Source organism: Guillardia theta (assembly GCF_000315625.1).
Source record: "Guillardia theta CCMP2712 unplaced genomic scaffold GUITHscaffold_76, whole genome shotgun sequence".
Lineage (NCBI taxonomy): Eukaryota > Cryptophyceae > Pyrenomonadales > Geminigeraceae > Guillardia > Guillardia theta.
In genome coordinates this window covers 296403-310406 of record NW_005434598.1, presented here as the reverse complement: position 1 = coordinate 310406, position 14004 = coordinate 296403, and the positions used below count along the sequence as shown (strand labels likewise).

Here is a 14004-nt window from a genome sequence, read left to right as displayed (position 1 = left end):
AGAACTTTCGGTTCCAGACTGGGCTCGGGAACGTCATGCTCCTAGACGCTCCTGCTGGCGTCCGAGAAGTTCAAGTCCCTTCAGACAGCACGGACGCATCCTCCCACTTCTTTCGCAAGGCACCGACGCGGGCAGCAGCAGCGGAACAGAATTCCTCCTCCTCTCCTCCTCCTCGGCCTCCTTCCATCACTCCTGGGTCGTCAGCGGTGGAGGAACAAGGGAGGGAAGAGCAGTTTTCCTTTCTGCAGTCTAGTTCCAGCAAGGTCACGGGCCAGGATCAGTCGCTACCGACTACCCCGTCCTCCGTAGAAGATCAGATGACCGCTGTTGCATGCCAAGAGGGGAGGAGGAGGAAGAAGTCAGTTGAGAAGTCCACTTCAAACAGCCGAGCAAGCAGGACCTGCGCTGTCTGTTGAGAGGTGTTTGATTGTAATGTGGGTGTATGTAGTAACATGTAGGTATTGAGAACAAGAAATTGAACAAGATAGCAGAAGGAACAGGTTGCATACATGAGAAAACTGTATCCACGACAACTTTATTGCAAAGTGTCAAACCGAATGTACATGGCGAGCTTAAGAGATTAGAAGAACATGTTGTACCTTCGCACATGATGAGAACATTCGGAAATCAAGGAAATGAGGAGAGGAGTGGTTATGGACCAGAAAAGTTGAGAAGAGGAGAGGAGTAGAGAGGAGAGGGAGTAGAAAGGAGGGGGAGAGTGGAGAGGAGAGGAGAGGAGAGGAGAGGAGAGCGAAATAGTGTGGTTGGAACGGAGGAGAAAGGAAAAGAGAATACGGGGAACGGAAGCGAAGGGAGGAAGAAGAGGAGGAGAAGATGAGGTGGGAGAACCACGGATAAGCAAGCTGCAAAGGGAATAGCAGAAGAGGAAACACTTACTTCGTGGGCTTCGCCATGACAGCATGGAAGTGATTGAATTCCTTGTCGGCTTGCTTGACCGAACGAGTGAGAAGAAGTTGGAACATGCTGCAAGAAAGTTTTTTAGTGACATGCGAGAAAAGATCGTTTGATAGGCATGAATGTTTTGCTCGTTTTGTAGAAAGACTACAAAGATTGATCGCAAATGACTGGTTGAGTGCGGCAGGGGAAGTGAGCGTGAATAAGAGGAGAGTGAAAAAGAAGTGCAAGTGCGGGGGGGAGAGAGAGAGAGAGAGAGAGAGGAAAAGAGGGAACAAGAAGAGGGCACGAGTACTGAGATGTTGGAGATATGCGAATATTCGAGATGATAACAAAGATGCTGTTGATGCTGATGGAGAAAATGATTGAGATCTCCATGAAGGAGTTAGAGATGGAGATGGAGATGGAGATGTAGGTGGAGGTGCTGCCGCTGCCGCTGCCGCTGCTGCTGCTGGTGATGATGATGGTGGTGATGATGGAGATGATGATTGAGACCAACATGAAGATTACAAAGCTGTTGTTGTTGTTGGTGGTGTTGGTGTTGGTGGTGGTGGTGGTGGTGATGATAAGGAGGAGGAGGAGGAAGAAGAAGAAGAAGAAGAAGAAGCCATATAGCAGCAGCTGCTTCATCGCCATGTTCCAACATGGAGCATGTCGGAGGAGCCACCTCTATTTGTGGACCCGTCCACAATCATCCCCCTCATTCACATTCCTCCCCCCCTCATCCCTGCCTCATCCCCTCCTGTTCTTCTCACCCCAGCCCGCCATGCCGCCCGTTGCCTGCATGCTTGCCATGCTGAGCTTCGCGGCAATTTTGCTTCCATGCTGTCCGTCTTCCCTTCCTCTCTTGTCCGTCTCTCTCTCTTTGGCATCTCCTTCCTCCCTCCTCTCCCTCCTCTCACTTGCCTCTGCTGGTGTATCCATCAGTTCTTGTCGTGGAGAGTTCTGGAGCAAGTTAATCTTGTCGTCTGTCTACAGGATATTGTTGGATTCCGATGATCGCTGTTTGAATATGAGCGGCCCGAGGCCAAAAACATGTGGGGTGAACATGGCAGGAGACCTTTCGGTTTGCATGGCAGGGAGGGAGATGTTGAGGCTACGGGGAGGAGAAGATGAAGGAGACGAAGGAGACGAAGAAGAACAAGACGAAGAGGATAATGGAATCGGATTCAGGTCTCGCACTCTTCTCGAGAGCCTGCAGAAGCTGAAGAAGGAGATACAAGAAGCACAAGTCATACAACAAGAGAAACTAAAGATGGTTAGCTCCTGTGATTTGATCAACGTGGTGCGAGAAGTCACTCCTGACATCAACCTTGCAGCAAGAGAAGATGAAGTCATCTCTTGACTTCATCCTAGAAGAGATTGAGAAGGAATGGCGTGCAAGCACTGTCGCCCGCTCTTCTTCTCCGATGGGGGAGGACGACCGTCAAGTTGTAGACGAAACGTTCTCGAAGATCTTTGGGAACTTTTACACTCCAGTCAGTGAAAGGAGTAAGGGAGATGTGATAGATGATGTTTGTCTTGCAGACAGAGGAAATAGAAAGGCGAGAAACGAAGAAATATCGTAAGACCATGAAGAAGATGAAGGAATTAATGCGAAACTTTGTCAGTCTGCTTTGCTGCTATCCATGTTTCGATTCGTTGAATTGAATGGACTTGCTTTGCTGGCAGGATAGCAACAAGAAGAAGCTTTGTTTTGAATCATGGTATGCTTCTCCCATGGTGTAATGTTTCAACCACCAGTGATCACGATGCAGTGGACCAAACAAGGCGTGTGTGGAGAATTGGATCATTATCGAGGGAATCAACATCGTGCCATTTTGTAATTCAACGTTCATTACCATGATTCATAAAACTTCCGGAATGGTAACGCGAGTGAACAGTGTTTATTCTCTTGCCTTACAAGTTGGTCTGTTTAGGTGATTCAGTTGGGTGAGGAATCTGCAGGATCGTTTTTCTTTTCTTTCCCTCAGCCAAGTCAAAGACGTTGACGCCGACGGTCGAACGACTAATATTTGCATGGCAGATGTCACGCGATCATTGAGCGACGTTCATATCTGCTTCTTCAACGGCGAATTGCAGAGTATTGGTGCGTTGAAACCTGAGACAGAGATATGTTTTTCACTGAGAACGAAAGTGAAGGACGGAATGGAACTTTTCTTGCCCCGTATCTGGCTGTAGATGCTTGGTAAGAGAGTATACAATGACAAAATTCGAATCTCCTTCTCATTTTCCATCTTTGAAGGAAATTTTTGAAGCCAAACTATCAGAAAAAGCTTGAGATGAAATACGCTGATCTCACAAGGCACATTCCAGCTAATCAAACATACAAAATGGCTCATTGGCAACTACGGGTCACGCGTTGCAAATATACGGGAGAGTCGCACGTCATTGCCCTCAATGGAATGCTTGCAAGCAAGATCACCCCTCCCCCAGAGGTCTGGATTCTTTGCCTTCCCTGATAGAGAACTCGCCCTGCCCTGTCTTGTCTCCTGTTCCTCGCTTTCCTTGTCTTTGCACCTCTTATCTCCTTCACTCCTCTGACTACATGTTTCAGCTTCACCTGATGGAGAACGGGTTCGAGTTCATTACGGCTCGAGGAGACGGTGTCGTTTACGATGGTGCCAAACTCGAAACGATCGAGGGATATGATATGAAAGTAAGACTCTCCCTGTTGTCTCATTGGAATGTGAACCTTTGTCGTCACATCCGTTGCTTCTCAAACAATTTTTGGCCCCTGACTCTCTTCTCATTCCAACCTTCAGAGAATTAATCTCTCCAAGAAAATCGGACTATTTCAGAACGATTCAGAGCTGGCTATCAGGACTGATCATAAATTCCCAGCCAATCTGACAGAACAAGAGCTCTTGGCCAGGCAAGTTGAGGGAAGGGAGGGTGTGAGGATTCGAACGTTTCTGAACCCTGCATAGGATGTGGGAAGATGATACATACTGGGGCGATGAGACTGTGGCGGAAGGCAACATGAATACAACAGATGACGACTCGTTCCTATCCAGCTCAGGTCAAGCAACCTCTCGAGTTTGACATCCAGTTGACATGATGGGCAGAGCTTATACGAATCGAAGAGGCTGTTGAAGCTTTTCATGCGGGAAAGCCGATCCCGCACGGCCTCAAGGTCGTGAGAAAGGAAGATCACCCGGGCTTCGGCCGTGAGCATCCGGAGACAACGTTTGACAAGCTGAAAGAGACGTGATGTGTGTATGGAGACAGGAATGCGTCAGTTTGTTCGCTTTTAACGCTGCTGTACACGAGGCAAGAGAGAAATATGTGCAGATGATGACGTGAGAGGTCGCCGGATTGCCTCTGGCCGCAACATCGTCAGGAGGTCGCGGCGCTGCTGGGCTGGTGCAGATGCAGCTCCATGAGATCTTGCATCATCGACATGTCGGCGAACAGATCTCCCTGTAAAGCTCCACATGAGCTGGTGGGGTGAAGAAGAGGAAGAGCAAGGGATGGGGAGGAAGGTGATGTAGCGACAGCAAGGACAGGACAAGAAGGGGAAGCAATGGGAGGTGCGATGAAGATTGAGCAACGATGGGGGAGCAGGAGAACAAGCGAGCAACGAAGAAGGAGAGAGAGTGAGGCGACGCCGAGGGGCTTGTCGGCAACTCACCACCGTCACGTCGTCAGCAGGAGGCATCCAGATCAGACTGTCTGTCTCAGTGTCTGGCCGTTGAGGAGCAACGCTCTTGCCCCACACGCCACTGAGTGGAAGGGGATCTTCACATCTCCGGAGGATATTGGTGAGCGAATCGTACTCCCTGCTCGTGCCATTGAGCGCGAAAGGCGCCTGAGACACAAGTGAGCATGGGAAGAGACAGAGAGGCTGACGAGACCTCGTCGTCAACGAGAGCAGGTTGAATCTCCTCGTGGGCATGCGAATCTGCGGTTGGTTTGCATCTGACGGAAGGGAGAAGGACGCAAGTCAGATCGAGCAAGAAGATTCCAGACGCACACATCAAGTCACACCTCTGCGATTCCACGAAGTTCTCAGGAGATCCATTGACTGAGTTTGCTCTGAGCACCCGTCAGCCAGTCTCAAAACACAAGTACAAGTGAGCAATCACCGTTTAAGATCTGAAAACAATGCTGGGAAGGAGCCGGACAGCAGCGGGTTGGATGAGAAGGAGGGCGAGTTGCTTGCAGGAGCGAAGGGAGGTTTGTCTGCTGGGCTGTTGACCGGCGAGCTGAACAAGCCTATCCCGCGGTTCTTTGCAGACAAGCGTCAGCAACAGGGCAAGTGAAGAGAAGGATAGATCACGTGCGAGAGAGGATGGGCCGACGGTATTCGAACAGGAGGCGAAGCCGTACAAGGAGGAACATAAGGAGGATCCAGTGACGGCGACCTTCTTCACACAAGTTCAACCTCAACTAGCAAACAGCCTTGACTGTTCAGACCTGTTCGAGTTGATCGGAGACTTGGCACCTTTGACGTCTGAATCTGCAGCCATTTGACCCATCCGTGGAGATCTCCCCTGACCTCCTTGAGAACCTCCGAACATTGGCTTTGCGTTCGGCATCATGGGGGTCAGGAGCAGAGGCGTTGGAATCTCCTCCTTCCCTTCCTCTCTTGTCATCTTGGCGGCCGTTGCGTTCGATTTCGGAGCGCTGAATCCAACATCGCGGAGAAGAGGCGAGGCTACAAGCTTGGGAGATCTGCTTGAAGGTTCAGTCTTGACTGAATCGTGTTGAGTGTGTGCTAGCCTGTGAAAATCTCGTGCAAGACCCAGGTCGATCTTCAATAAGCTCATGTCATCCAGCTCGCTTTCCTGCCCAACCATGAGATAGTGTTCGAACCAAGAAGAATGTCAAAACCTCTGGGTAGTTCCCAAGTAGCGATTCATCATTGCTTGAGGTCAGAGGACCAAGCTGTGTGCCCTCGAATGCCATCTTCTTGCATACAGTCGGATCGGTTTCGGCTCGAAGCTGCGGGAAAAGAAGCAAGGGAGTCAATACATGCCAAGAAACAGGTGAACTATCTTACCAACTGAAAACTCCCGCTCTTCTGCACTTTTGTACTTCCTGTAAACACCAGGATTATGATGGTTTTGTTGAACCTCCTCCAATCCCACCTGGTGGCCGGACATTCTTCCGTCGTTCAGACATCAAGCCAGGGTGACCAGTGCCGCCAGTCTTGATTGCGGCAGCGACAGCACTTTCCAACCAAGCGGCTGGCAGAGAAAGATCAGTAGAACGAAGCGTTGTTGACAAGACAGATCGATTCAACAGATTAAAAACTCAGATAGACAACACAGATAGATAACACAGATTGATTAAACAGATTGATTAAACAGTTTGATTAGATTGATTGACCAGACAGGTACAGAAGCGATGATACACCAATGCACAACCTGCATCTGTCGGCTCGGTCGGGCAAGAAAGAGACCTCTCTCGAACTTGCAAAATTGGAACTTCGGTCGCTGCAACCTGCAAACCAGTCATCAACTCATCCACTTACAAGTTGCATGTGCTGATCTACCAGGTATTCGTCTGCCGGTGAGAGCGAATATTGCACCTTGACTAGAACGCGCCCCGATGGCGTTTCCACCTCCCCAAAACTGGACGAGGAATGAATAACCATCGCAAGGATCGAGTTGCATGTCTGTGAGGATCACTAACCTGTACTCGTGAATCTCTTCGTTCTGATGACCGATCGAGCACTCATTCTGCTGTAAAGAGAGCGAGGTTGATAGCCTATACTTCAAACCGCAAGACGCGTTGCGGTACTGCAGCTGAAACACAGTCTTGTGGCACGGCAACAACCGCAAACAGGAGTAGACGCTCTTCACAAGTAGAAGCAGATGCTTGACAGCAAACGAAGGCTTGATGTCTGACTTCGCTCCTCTCTCGAACCTTAGTATCCACCTCTCCAAAACCTTGTATCGCGGGCAACTCCCGTAGTCGTCTCTTGTATTGGGCGGTAGCATCTTATTATTCACAGACACGCCGGGAGGAGGAACTGGCCCATCAGCATTCATGTCAACTGCTACTGTGAAGACAAGAAGGTTCGGAGGAACCATATCTCCACTCCTGATATGACTGTGAATCTCGGCGTCTATTTCTGGAATGCCTTTGCTTTCTAGCAAGAAGCTAGAGTCGGTCGACCGTTTACCTGGCTCGGCACCATGGGATAGACGAGCTTCAGCTACGACATGAAGTATCTTGTAGAATGCATTGCAGACATACTTTTCAAACTCGTTCTTGCAGCTACGCTGTGCAGCCATGATTGTCGATCAAACGCGAACAAGCCAAAAGGTCAAGTATCGCCTTTGCCAAGAGCTTGAATGCACAGTTATCGTTCAGTTTCCTTCATACATATACACCGGATGATGATGATGAGCGGTAGAGAGGAGCACATCTCATACACATTCTCTCTCCATCGCCCACAAACCCGACCAAATTATGACCTTGAGCGAGACAAAGTAGAGAAAACAAGAAAATCGAGCAGAGAAGCAGGAGAACAAACAGTCTTAGGATCGATCATCAAGTTACTTCGAGTTCAGTGTCGATGAGGAGAACTTGTCATGCTGCATAAATCGACGGATTTTCGGCCAAATTCTTCAGCATCGTATCCTTGCCCCCTGCATTTTCTCCATCTTCCCCGTTTCCCGGTGGAGGGGTAAGTCCAGGCACTTGAATGAAATATTTCAAGACCTCCATTAATAATTCAAATATTTCAAATAGAATCAATCTTTATTTTTCGAATACTACCTTCACATTTGAAACATGTTCGAAAATTTCCTGTTGTAAGGTCACTGGCTGGTCTGTATGAGGGCCTCACATCCGATCCGATCGGTCGGCCCCCCGCCGAGCACTGAGACGGTCCGCCCGGCCCTGAGAGTCTCCGGGCGGACCTTAGCCCGGCTTACTGTACAGTCCTGAGGGGCCCCCGGGCCGATGACTCTCGAGGACCGTCCGGAGCCGGGCCAGGGCAAGGCGCCCGTCCGATCGGACCGTGATCACTTGCCCGTCCGATCACTGTGACTGAGTGACATCCGATCACCGGCCGGGCCGCGGGCCGACGCCGCCGGGCGGGCCGGGCCGGGGCCCCGATCAGACGCCGGTGTACCGGCTGCCCGGCGCGGACACTGGCCTTATATACCGACAAGGGGGTGGGGTTAATGAAGTGAGTAGAGAGCAGGGTAGGGGTGTTAGAGTACCGGTGTAAGTTGGAAGCGGTTTGACTCTGAAGTAGGGGTATTCTATAAAAGCACTTCTTGATTCGGAGAATCACCGGGGGTGGTGGTACCAGGAGCGTTGCCGTGGTGAGGGTTGGAGGTTCGAAGCCGTTGGGATATCGGGGTCATATAACTTCAGGGTAGGGTACAGGGTACTAAGGTAGTGAGTCATGATGGGGTGGTATTGATGCGTAGGGGGTACTTGTAATAATAATATCTGGTCTATGGAACGGGTTATCTGGCAGTGATTTCAGAGGTGGTCTCAAAAGCAGGGTGGGAGTGATTGATTGACATATGGTAGGGGTCCGAAAGGATTTGATAATGGGTGGGTAGAAGCTGAGGGGGGCATACAGAGGTACTAGGGGTTATCCAGCTATCAATGAGGGGTCCTATCACTTGTTCCATGGGGTACGTAAAAGGAAAGGGTAGGGTAGTTTATCAGAGTGGGGTGGGGGTGGTGGTGGCAGATGAGATCGCGAATTTGAGGCATGGGCGGGAACACGTGACAGGAGGTTAGGGAGTAAGGGATGGCGAAGATAAGACAAGAATGGCGACGATGAGTTGATGACGAGGACAGATATACAAGAAGAAAGTTGTAACATGAGAACTGGTTGGAAAGTATAAAGACAGTTGAATCCTGAGAGGAACAGTTAGCGAAACCGAGGAGTGAGTTTCTTTTGTATGGTATTCCCTTCCCACTTGTGTTTATTGATGATTGAACAGAAGATATCATTTTTGATATCTTGATATTTGATCATAAAATGATATCTTCATATGTGATCATAAATCGAGCACGTTTTTTTGATATCTTGATATTTGATCATAAAATGATATCTTCATATGTGATCATAAATCGAGCACGAGGATCTTGAGACGACTTTCACTTGCGATCCGGCGCTTACGGTTTTCACGCTGTCCTGATAATATTCTTACATCTGTTCGTACTAGGTTGACCATGTCCGAATCGGACGACGACAAACCTTTGAAGAGTTCCAAAAAGGAACCCAAGCCTGAGGAGGACGACGATGATGTCCCTCTAAAGAAAGCAAAGTCGTCCAAGAAGGAGAATGTCCAGTCCCAGGTCTTATCCTTGCAACCTGCAGGGGCTGAATATTGACAAGATTATTCTTTAGGTGAAGGAGGAGAACGCTCCGACGGGTGTGTGCGTACCTGTGAGATGTTGAAGGGTCTAACGCCTTTGTCCCATTCAAGCAGCGAAGGAATCCAAGAAGAAGAAGAAAACGAAGCGAAAGGTGTGCTGCAGTTTTTGTTGTTGATGTCTGCGATGACATGGTTCGATCACTAGAGAGGTGACGACGATGACGACGATGACGACGATGACGAAGAAGACTTCGGTAAAAGTGACTTGGGGATACAACTTGATCTGCAAACGATACTCACTCTAATCATTCAGATACACGCAAGAAGAAAGCTCCCGCCAAGAAAGAGAAGGTTTGAATGCGATTTTCTACGTTGTTCTGTTGCACTGAAATGATCTTCAATATCAGTCGTCAAAGTCAAGCTCCAAGTCAGGTGAAACAGATCTTGACAAGTAGCAATCCAAAATCCCTGACCAACCATCAGCAAAAACTGATGGCAAGGGACAACCAAAAAAGCCCAAGAAGGTCAAACATGCGAGTTTCGATGGCTCAGAGCTGACCGTTACACAGGAAGTGAAAGTTGAACCAGTCTATGAGTGGTTGGACTTCATGTGTTTCTCATACGCAAGATCGCTAACCTTGTTTGTTGCCTTTCTCTACGTTCTTTAGGTGGAAAGATGAGCAGCCCCTTGCTCAGGGAAAGAAATGGCGTTTCTTGGAGCACAATGGGTACGTAGAACTGAGATATCTGTCGAATATTTTGATTTCTAATGCACAGTGTCATTTTTCCTCCCAACTATGAACCCCACGGAGTCAAAATGAAGTACGATGGTCAAATCATTTCGCTCACCCCAGAGCAGGTAAATCGCACGATAAATTATGGGAAGAATTCAAAGTTTCCTTTTGCAGGAAGCTATTGCAACTATGTATGCTGCCATGAGCAGGACAGACTATGCTGGCAAGGATGTTTTCAAGAAGAATTTTTGGAAGGAATTCAGCGAGAAGTTGGGAAAAAATCACGCGATCAAAGATTTGGAAAATTGTGACTTCCAGCCCATAGTCGATCACTTGGACGCTGAGAGGGAGAAGAAAAAGGCGTTGACAAAGGAGGAAAAGCTGAAGATCAAGCAAGCGAAGGAGAAGACTGAAGCACCCTACGTGACAGTCGTCCTTGATTCTCACTTGGAGAAGAACGGAAACTTCAGGGTAGAGCCGGCTGGGCTGTTCCGAGGGAGAGGCGAACATCCGAAGATGGGGCAAGTCAAGGGTGTGATCCAGCCTGAAGATATCACCATGAACTGCTCTGAGGACGCTTGTCCTCCCCGCTGTTCCCTCCCCGGACATGCATGGCAGAGTCTTGTGCATAAGGACGAGCAGACGTGGCTGGCGTTCTACAAGGACACGATCAACGGAGAGTTCAAGTACGTGTTCCTTTCTGCTGGCTCCTCGCTCAAAGGCCAGTCTGACCGTGAGAAGTTTGAGAAAGCAAGAGAGCTGAAGAAGCACGTGGCGAGGATAAGGCAGAGGATCACACAAGGATTGAAGTCTTCGGGTCTTGAGATGCAGCAGAATACCGCTCTATGGTTGATCGACAACTTGGCCATTCGTGCAGGTAACGAGAAGGATACGAACGAAGAGGCCGATACCGTGGGTTGCTGCAGTCTCCGAGTGGAACATATCACATTGGGTACGGACGAAGAGGGCCCGACGATTTACTTCAACTTCCTGGGCAAAGACTCGATCGAGTACAAGAACCTTGTTAAGTTGAGGCCTAAGGACGAGGAGAAAGCGAAGGAGGGGGAGGAAAATCCTTGCGTGTCGTTTGTGCGAGAGGGAGAGGAGAAGAATTTCAGGAGAGTTGTCGAGAACATGCGATCGTTGACGAGCAACAGCAAGAAGCCGTCTGACGATGTCTTTGACCAGCTCAACACCTCGAGTTTGAATACCTACCTCAAGGACCTGATGCCTGGCCTGACAGCAAAAGTCTTCCGTACTTACAACGCGTCGTTCACTTTGGACCAGGAGCTCTACAAGTTGGAGGATCACCCGGAAAAGTCGAGCTTCCTGCGCAACGACGCGACCCAGCTCAAGTTCTACAACGATGCGAACTATCAAGTTGCAATCTTGTGTAATCACTCGCGCGCTGTTAGTAAGACCTTCGACTCTCAAGTAGAGAAGATGGACGAGAAGATTAAAGGTAGGAGATGGCGATTTGTGTTGGGAGATGTGACGGCAACTTGTAATTTGGTCGTGGGTCACAGGCTTGCATGAAGAGTTGGCTGACTTGAAGAAGAAGAAGAAGTCTGCAGACAACAAAGAGCAGGTGAAGTTGTCGTGAGATCTCGAAAATGTTTCATGACGTTGACGAGCAGATGAAAAAGAAGATTGCAAATCTTGAAGAAAGAATCTCAAAGGTATTCTTCATGTTTTCTTCCTGATGAAATCACAATACGTCTTTCCTTCTCCTCGCATCCTTCTCCTCGCTGCCTCTTGCCTGCTGCTGCTTGTTGTCAACCTTACTTTGCATTTCCCCCCTTACATCCCTTCTCACTCTCACTCTCACTCTCACTCTCACTCTCACTCTCACTCTCACTCTCACTCTCACTCGGTAATCCCACTCTCAACTCTCACTTTCTTTTGTTCTACCCGCCACTCTCGTTCCTTTCGTTTCTCTCTCTTACTTCGTTTCGTTCTCTAGCAAGAAACGCAGAAACAGATCAAACTCAAGCTTGCTGGCGTCGCTCTCAGCACTTCTAAGGTTCCCTGCTCTCTATGATTCTCCTACCCCTGTTCTCTCTTTCCCTCTACTCTCCTCCTCTTTCCCTCTACTCTCCTCCTCTTTCCCTCTACTCTCCTCCTCTTTCCCTCTACTCTCCTCCTCTTTCCCTCTACTCTCCTCCTCTTTCCCTTTCCTCCTCCCCCCGCCTCCCCCCCTTCCCAGTTCCCTCTTCTTTCTTGCACATCCTCCTCTGTTCAACTTTTTCTTTTCCTCACATACGGCAGGTGAACTACCTCGATCCAAGGATCACTGTCGCCTGGTGCAAACGATTTGGAAATTTTCCTCTCAACAAGGTGACGGAGGAGGTGGAGGGAAGTGTGGAGAGGGTTGGCGAAAGGAAAGGGAGCAAGAGAATAGAACCAGAGATCCAGATGGTGAAGATAAGAAGCAGTTGAGGGAAAGGAGGAGCAGGAGCAGGAGCAGGAGCAGGAGCAGGAGCAGGAGGAGAAGATTGAGATGCTGACAAAGGAGATGATGATGCGAGGCGAAAAAGTTGATATCTAAACACAGGTCTTCAACAAATCTCTCATCACAAAGTTCAAGTGGGCGATCGACGAGGCAGACGAGGACTGGAGGTTTTGAACATCTGCAAAACTTTTGCGGATGAATATGTTTTCGCTCCTCTCCTCTCCTCTCCACGAAGATATCGTATCTCCTTGTTAAACTAATCGATTTTTATTCAACTTGCGCTACAGCTCTGCCTCCCACTTCCTCCACAGACTGTCGAACAGCAGGAACCACTCCAATCAACTCCGTCAGCCTCCTCCTCCTCCTCCTCCTCCTCCTCCTCCTCCTCCTCCTCCTCCTCCTCCTCCTCCTCCTCCTCCTCCTCCTCCTCCTCCTGCTTGCCCCCCAGCCGCTTTCCCTGCCCCTGCTCCCCTCACATCGCCTGCTTTCACCGCATGCACTTCTCTGGTCCAGAAGAGGAGCGCTCCCGTCCTCTCCTCTCCCTCCCCAGCCCCGCGTGCGCGAGGAGGAGCAGGGAGCAAGTTGCCCGGCATGTCAGCCCTGCAGGGCCTCTTTGCCTCCTCCGCAAACTTCCTGGCGTGCTGGGCAGAAGCTCGGAGCATGATCCTGCTTGCCAGCAGCTGCTGGTCCTTCTGAAAGCGCAAAGTCTCGACCATGGCCATGATGACGTGGCGCAGGCAGCTCAGCTTCTCCTGGGGATGCGCCTTGACCAGTCGGGCTAGGAGGCCCTCGAGGCTCACTAGGCCCAGCATGTTGCGGAGAACTTCTTCGATTAGCGCGTCGAGTAGATTCAGCCATGTCCTGACCCCTGGGGTTGGGGGAGCGGTAGGAGAGAGGAAGTAAGAGATTGAGGGATGGGAGGAAGGAGATGAGGGAACGGGAGGAGGAGGAGGAGGAGGAGGAGGAGGGGAACGAGGAGAGGAGGAGGAGATTTTCGATGTCTGCACCGATCCTCCCTGCTCCTGCATCGTCTCAAGCGACTCAAGAAGGTGTGAGAGGAGGAGGTCAAGGAGTCTGAACCAGAGCTTGTCTGCATCCTCCCCCCGCAGCATCCTCGCACTCCTTGTGCAGACTTCGACCGCCAGCCTCGTCAGCCCCCAGATCTCGTGCTCGTGCTCGTGCTCGTGCTCGTGCTCGTGCTCGTGCTCGTGCTCGTGCTCCTGATCTTCCTGCTCCTGCTCCTTGCTCATGATCTTGCTTCTTCGCTCCTCCTGCTCCTCCCTGTCATCGTTCCTCTCGTTGTTCTCCCCGTGCTGATCGTTTCCTCTCCCTCCTCGCCTCCTCTGCAAGTTCGTGCCTCCTCGTGCTGTCAGTCGCAGCAAGTAGGAGCTGAGCTGAGCAGAAAGATCTGATAAAACAAGTGAGAGAGGGAGGAGGAGGAGGAGGAGGAGGAGGAGGAGGAGGAGGAGGAGGAAGGCGCAGAGAGAGAGAGAGAGTCAGTGTGTAGGGGGGAGAGGTAGGAATTTTATAGGAAAGGAAGAAGGAAGAGGGGAAGGGGGAGGAGATGAAGCAGGGAGGGGTTGAGGAGGAGGAGGAGGAGGAC

The 14004-nt window shown here is 50.1% G+C and overlaps 3 protein-coding genes across 3 annotated transcripts; 2 read left to right on the top strand and 1 right to left on the bottom strand.

The window, feature by feature from the left end:
- Nucleotides 1-1987: 1987 nt before the first annotated feature.
- On the top strand, nt 1988-4129 carry GUITHDRAFT_114574 (hypothetical protein; the record flags this gene model as incomplete). Its single annotated transcript, XM_005826300.1, has 13 exons — nt 1988-2173; nt 2235-2393; nt 2443-2520; nt 2587-2621; nt 2673-2737; nt 2799-2847; nt 2889-3004; nt 3058-3103; nt 3161-3353; nt 3473-3574; nt 3681-3810; nt 3857-3937; nt 3984-4129. The coding sequence occupies 13 exons, from the start codon at nt 1988-1990 to the stop codon at nt 4127-4129; spliced, it is 1386 nt and encodes a 461-aa protein (XP_005826357.1).
- Nucleotides 4130-4158: 29 nt separating this feature from the next.
- On the bottom strand, nt 4159-5502 carry GUITHDRAFT_154465 (hypothetical protein). The gene is made up of 7 exons (XM_005826299.1): nt 5335-5502; nt 5198-5285; nt 5004-5146; nt 4906-4953; nt 4773-4836; nt 4550-4726; nt 4159-4338 (listed from the first exon to the last, which is right to left on the bottom strand). Exons 1-7 carry the CDS (start codon nt 5454-5456, stop codon nt 4255-4257), a joined length of 726 nt encoding a protein of 241 aa, XP_005826356.1. The 5' UTR covers nt 5457-5502; the 3' UTR covers nt 4159-4254.
- Nucleotides 5503-9069: 3567 nt separating this feature from the next.
- TOP1 (DNA topoisomerase I) lies at nt 9070-12575 on the top strand (the record flags this gene model as incomplete). Its single annotated transcript, XM_005826298.1, has 16 exons — nt 9070-9195; nt 9248-9272; nt 9330-9367; nt 9421-9469; nt 9529-9566; nt 9623-9647; nt 9699-9739; nt 9785-9813; nt 9884-9943; nt 9993-10074; nt 10124-11411; nt 11476-11537; nt 11587-11628; nt 11913-11972; nt 12218-12286; nt 12504-12575. The coding sequence occupies 16 exons, from the start codon at nt 9070-9072 to the stop codon at nt 12573-12575; spliced, it is 2106 nt and encodes a 701-aa protein (XP_005826355.1).
- Between the last annotated feature and the right edge of the window lie 1429 nt (nt 12576-14004).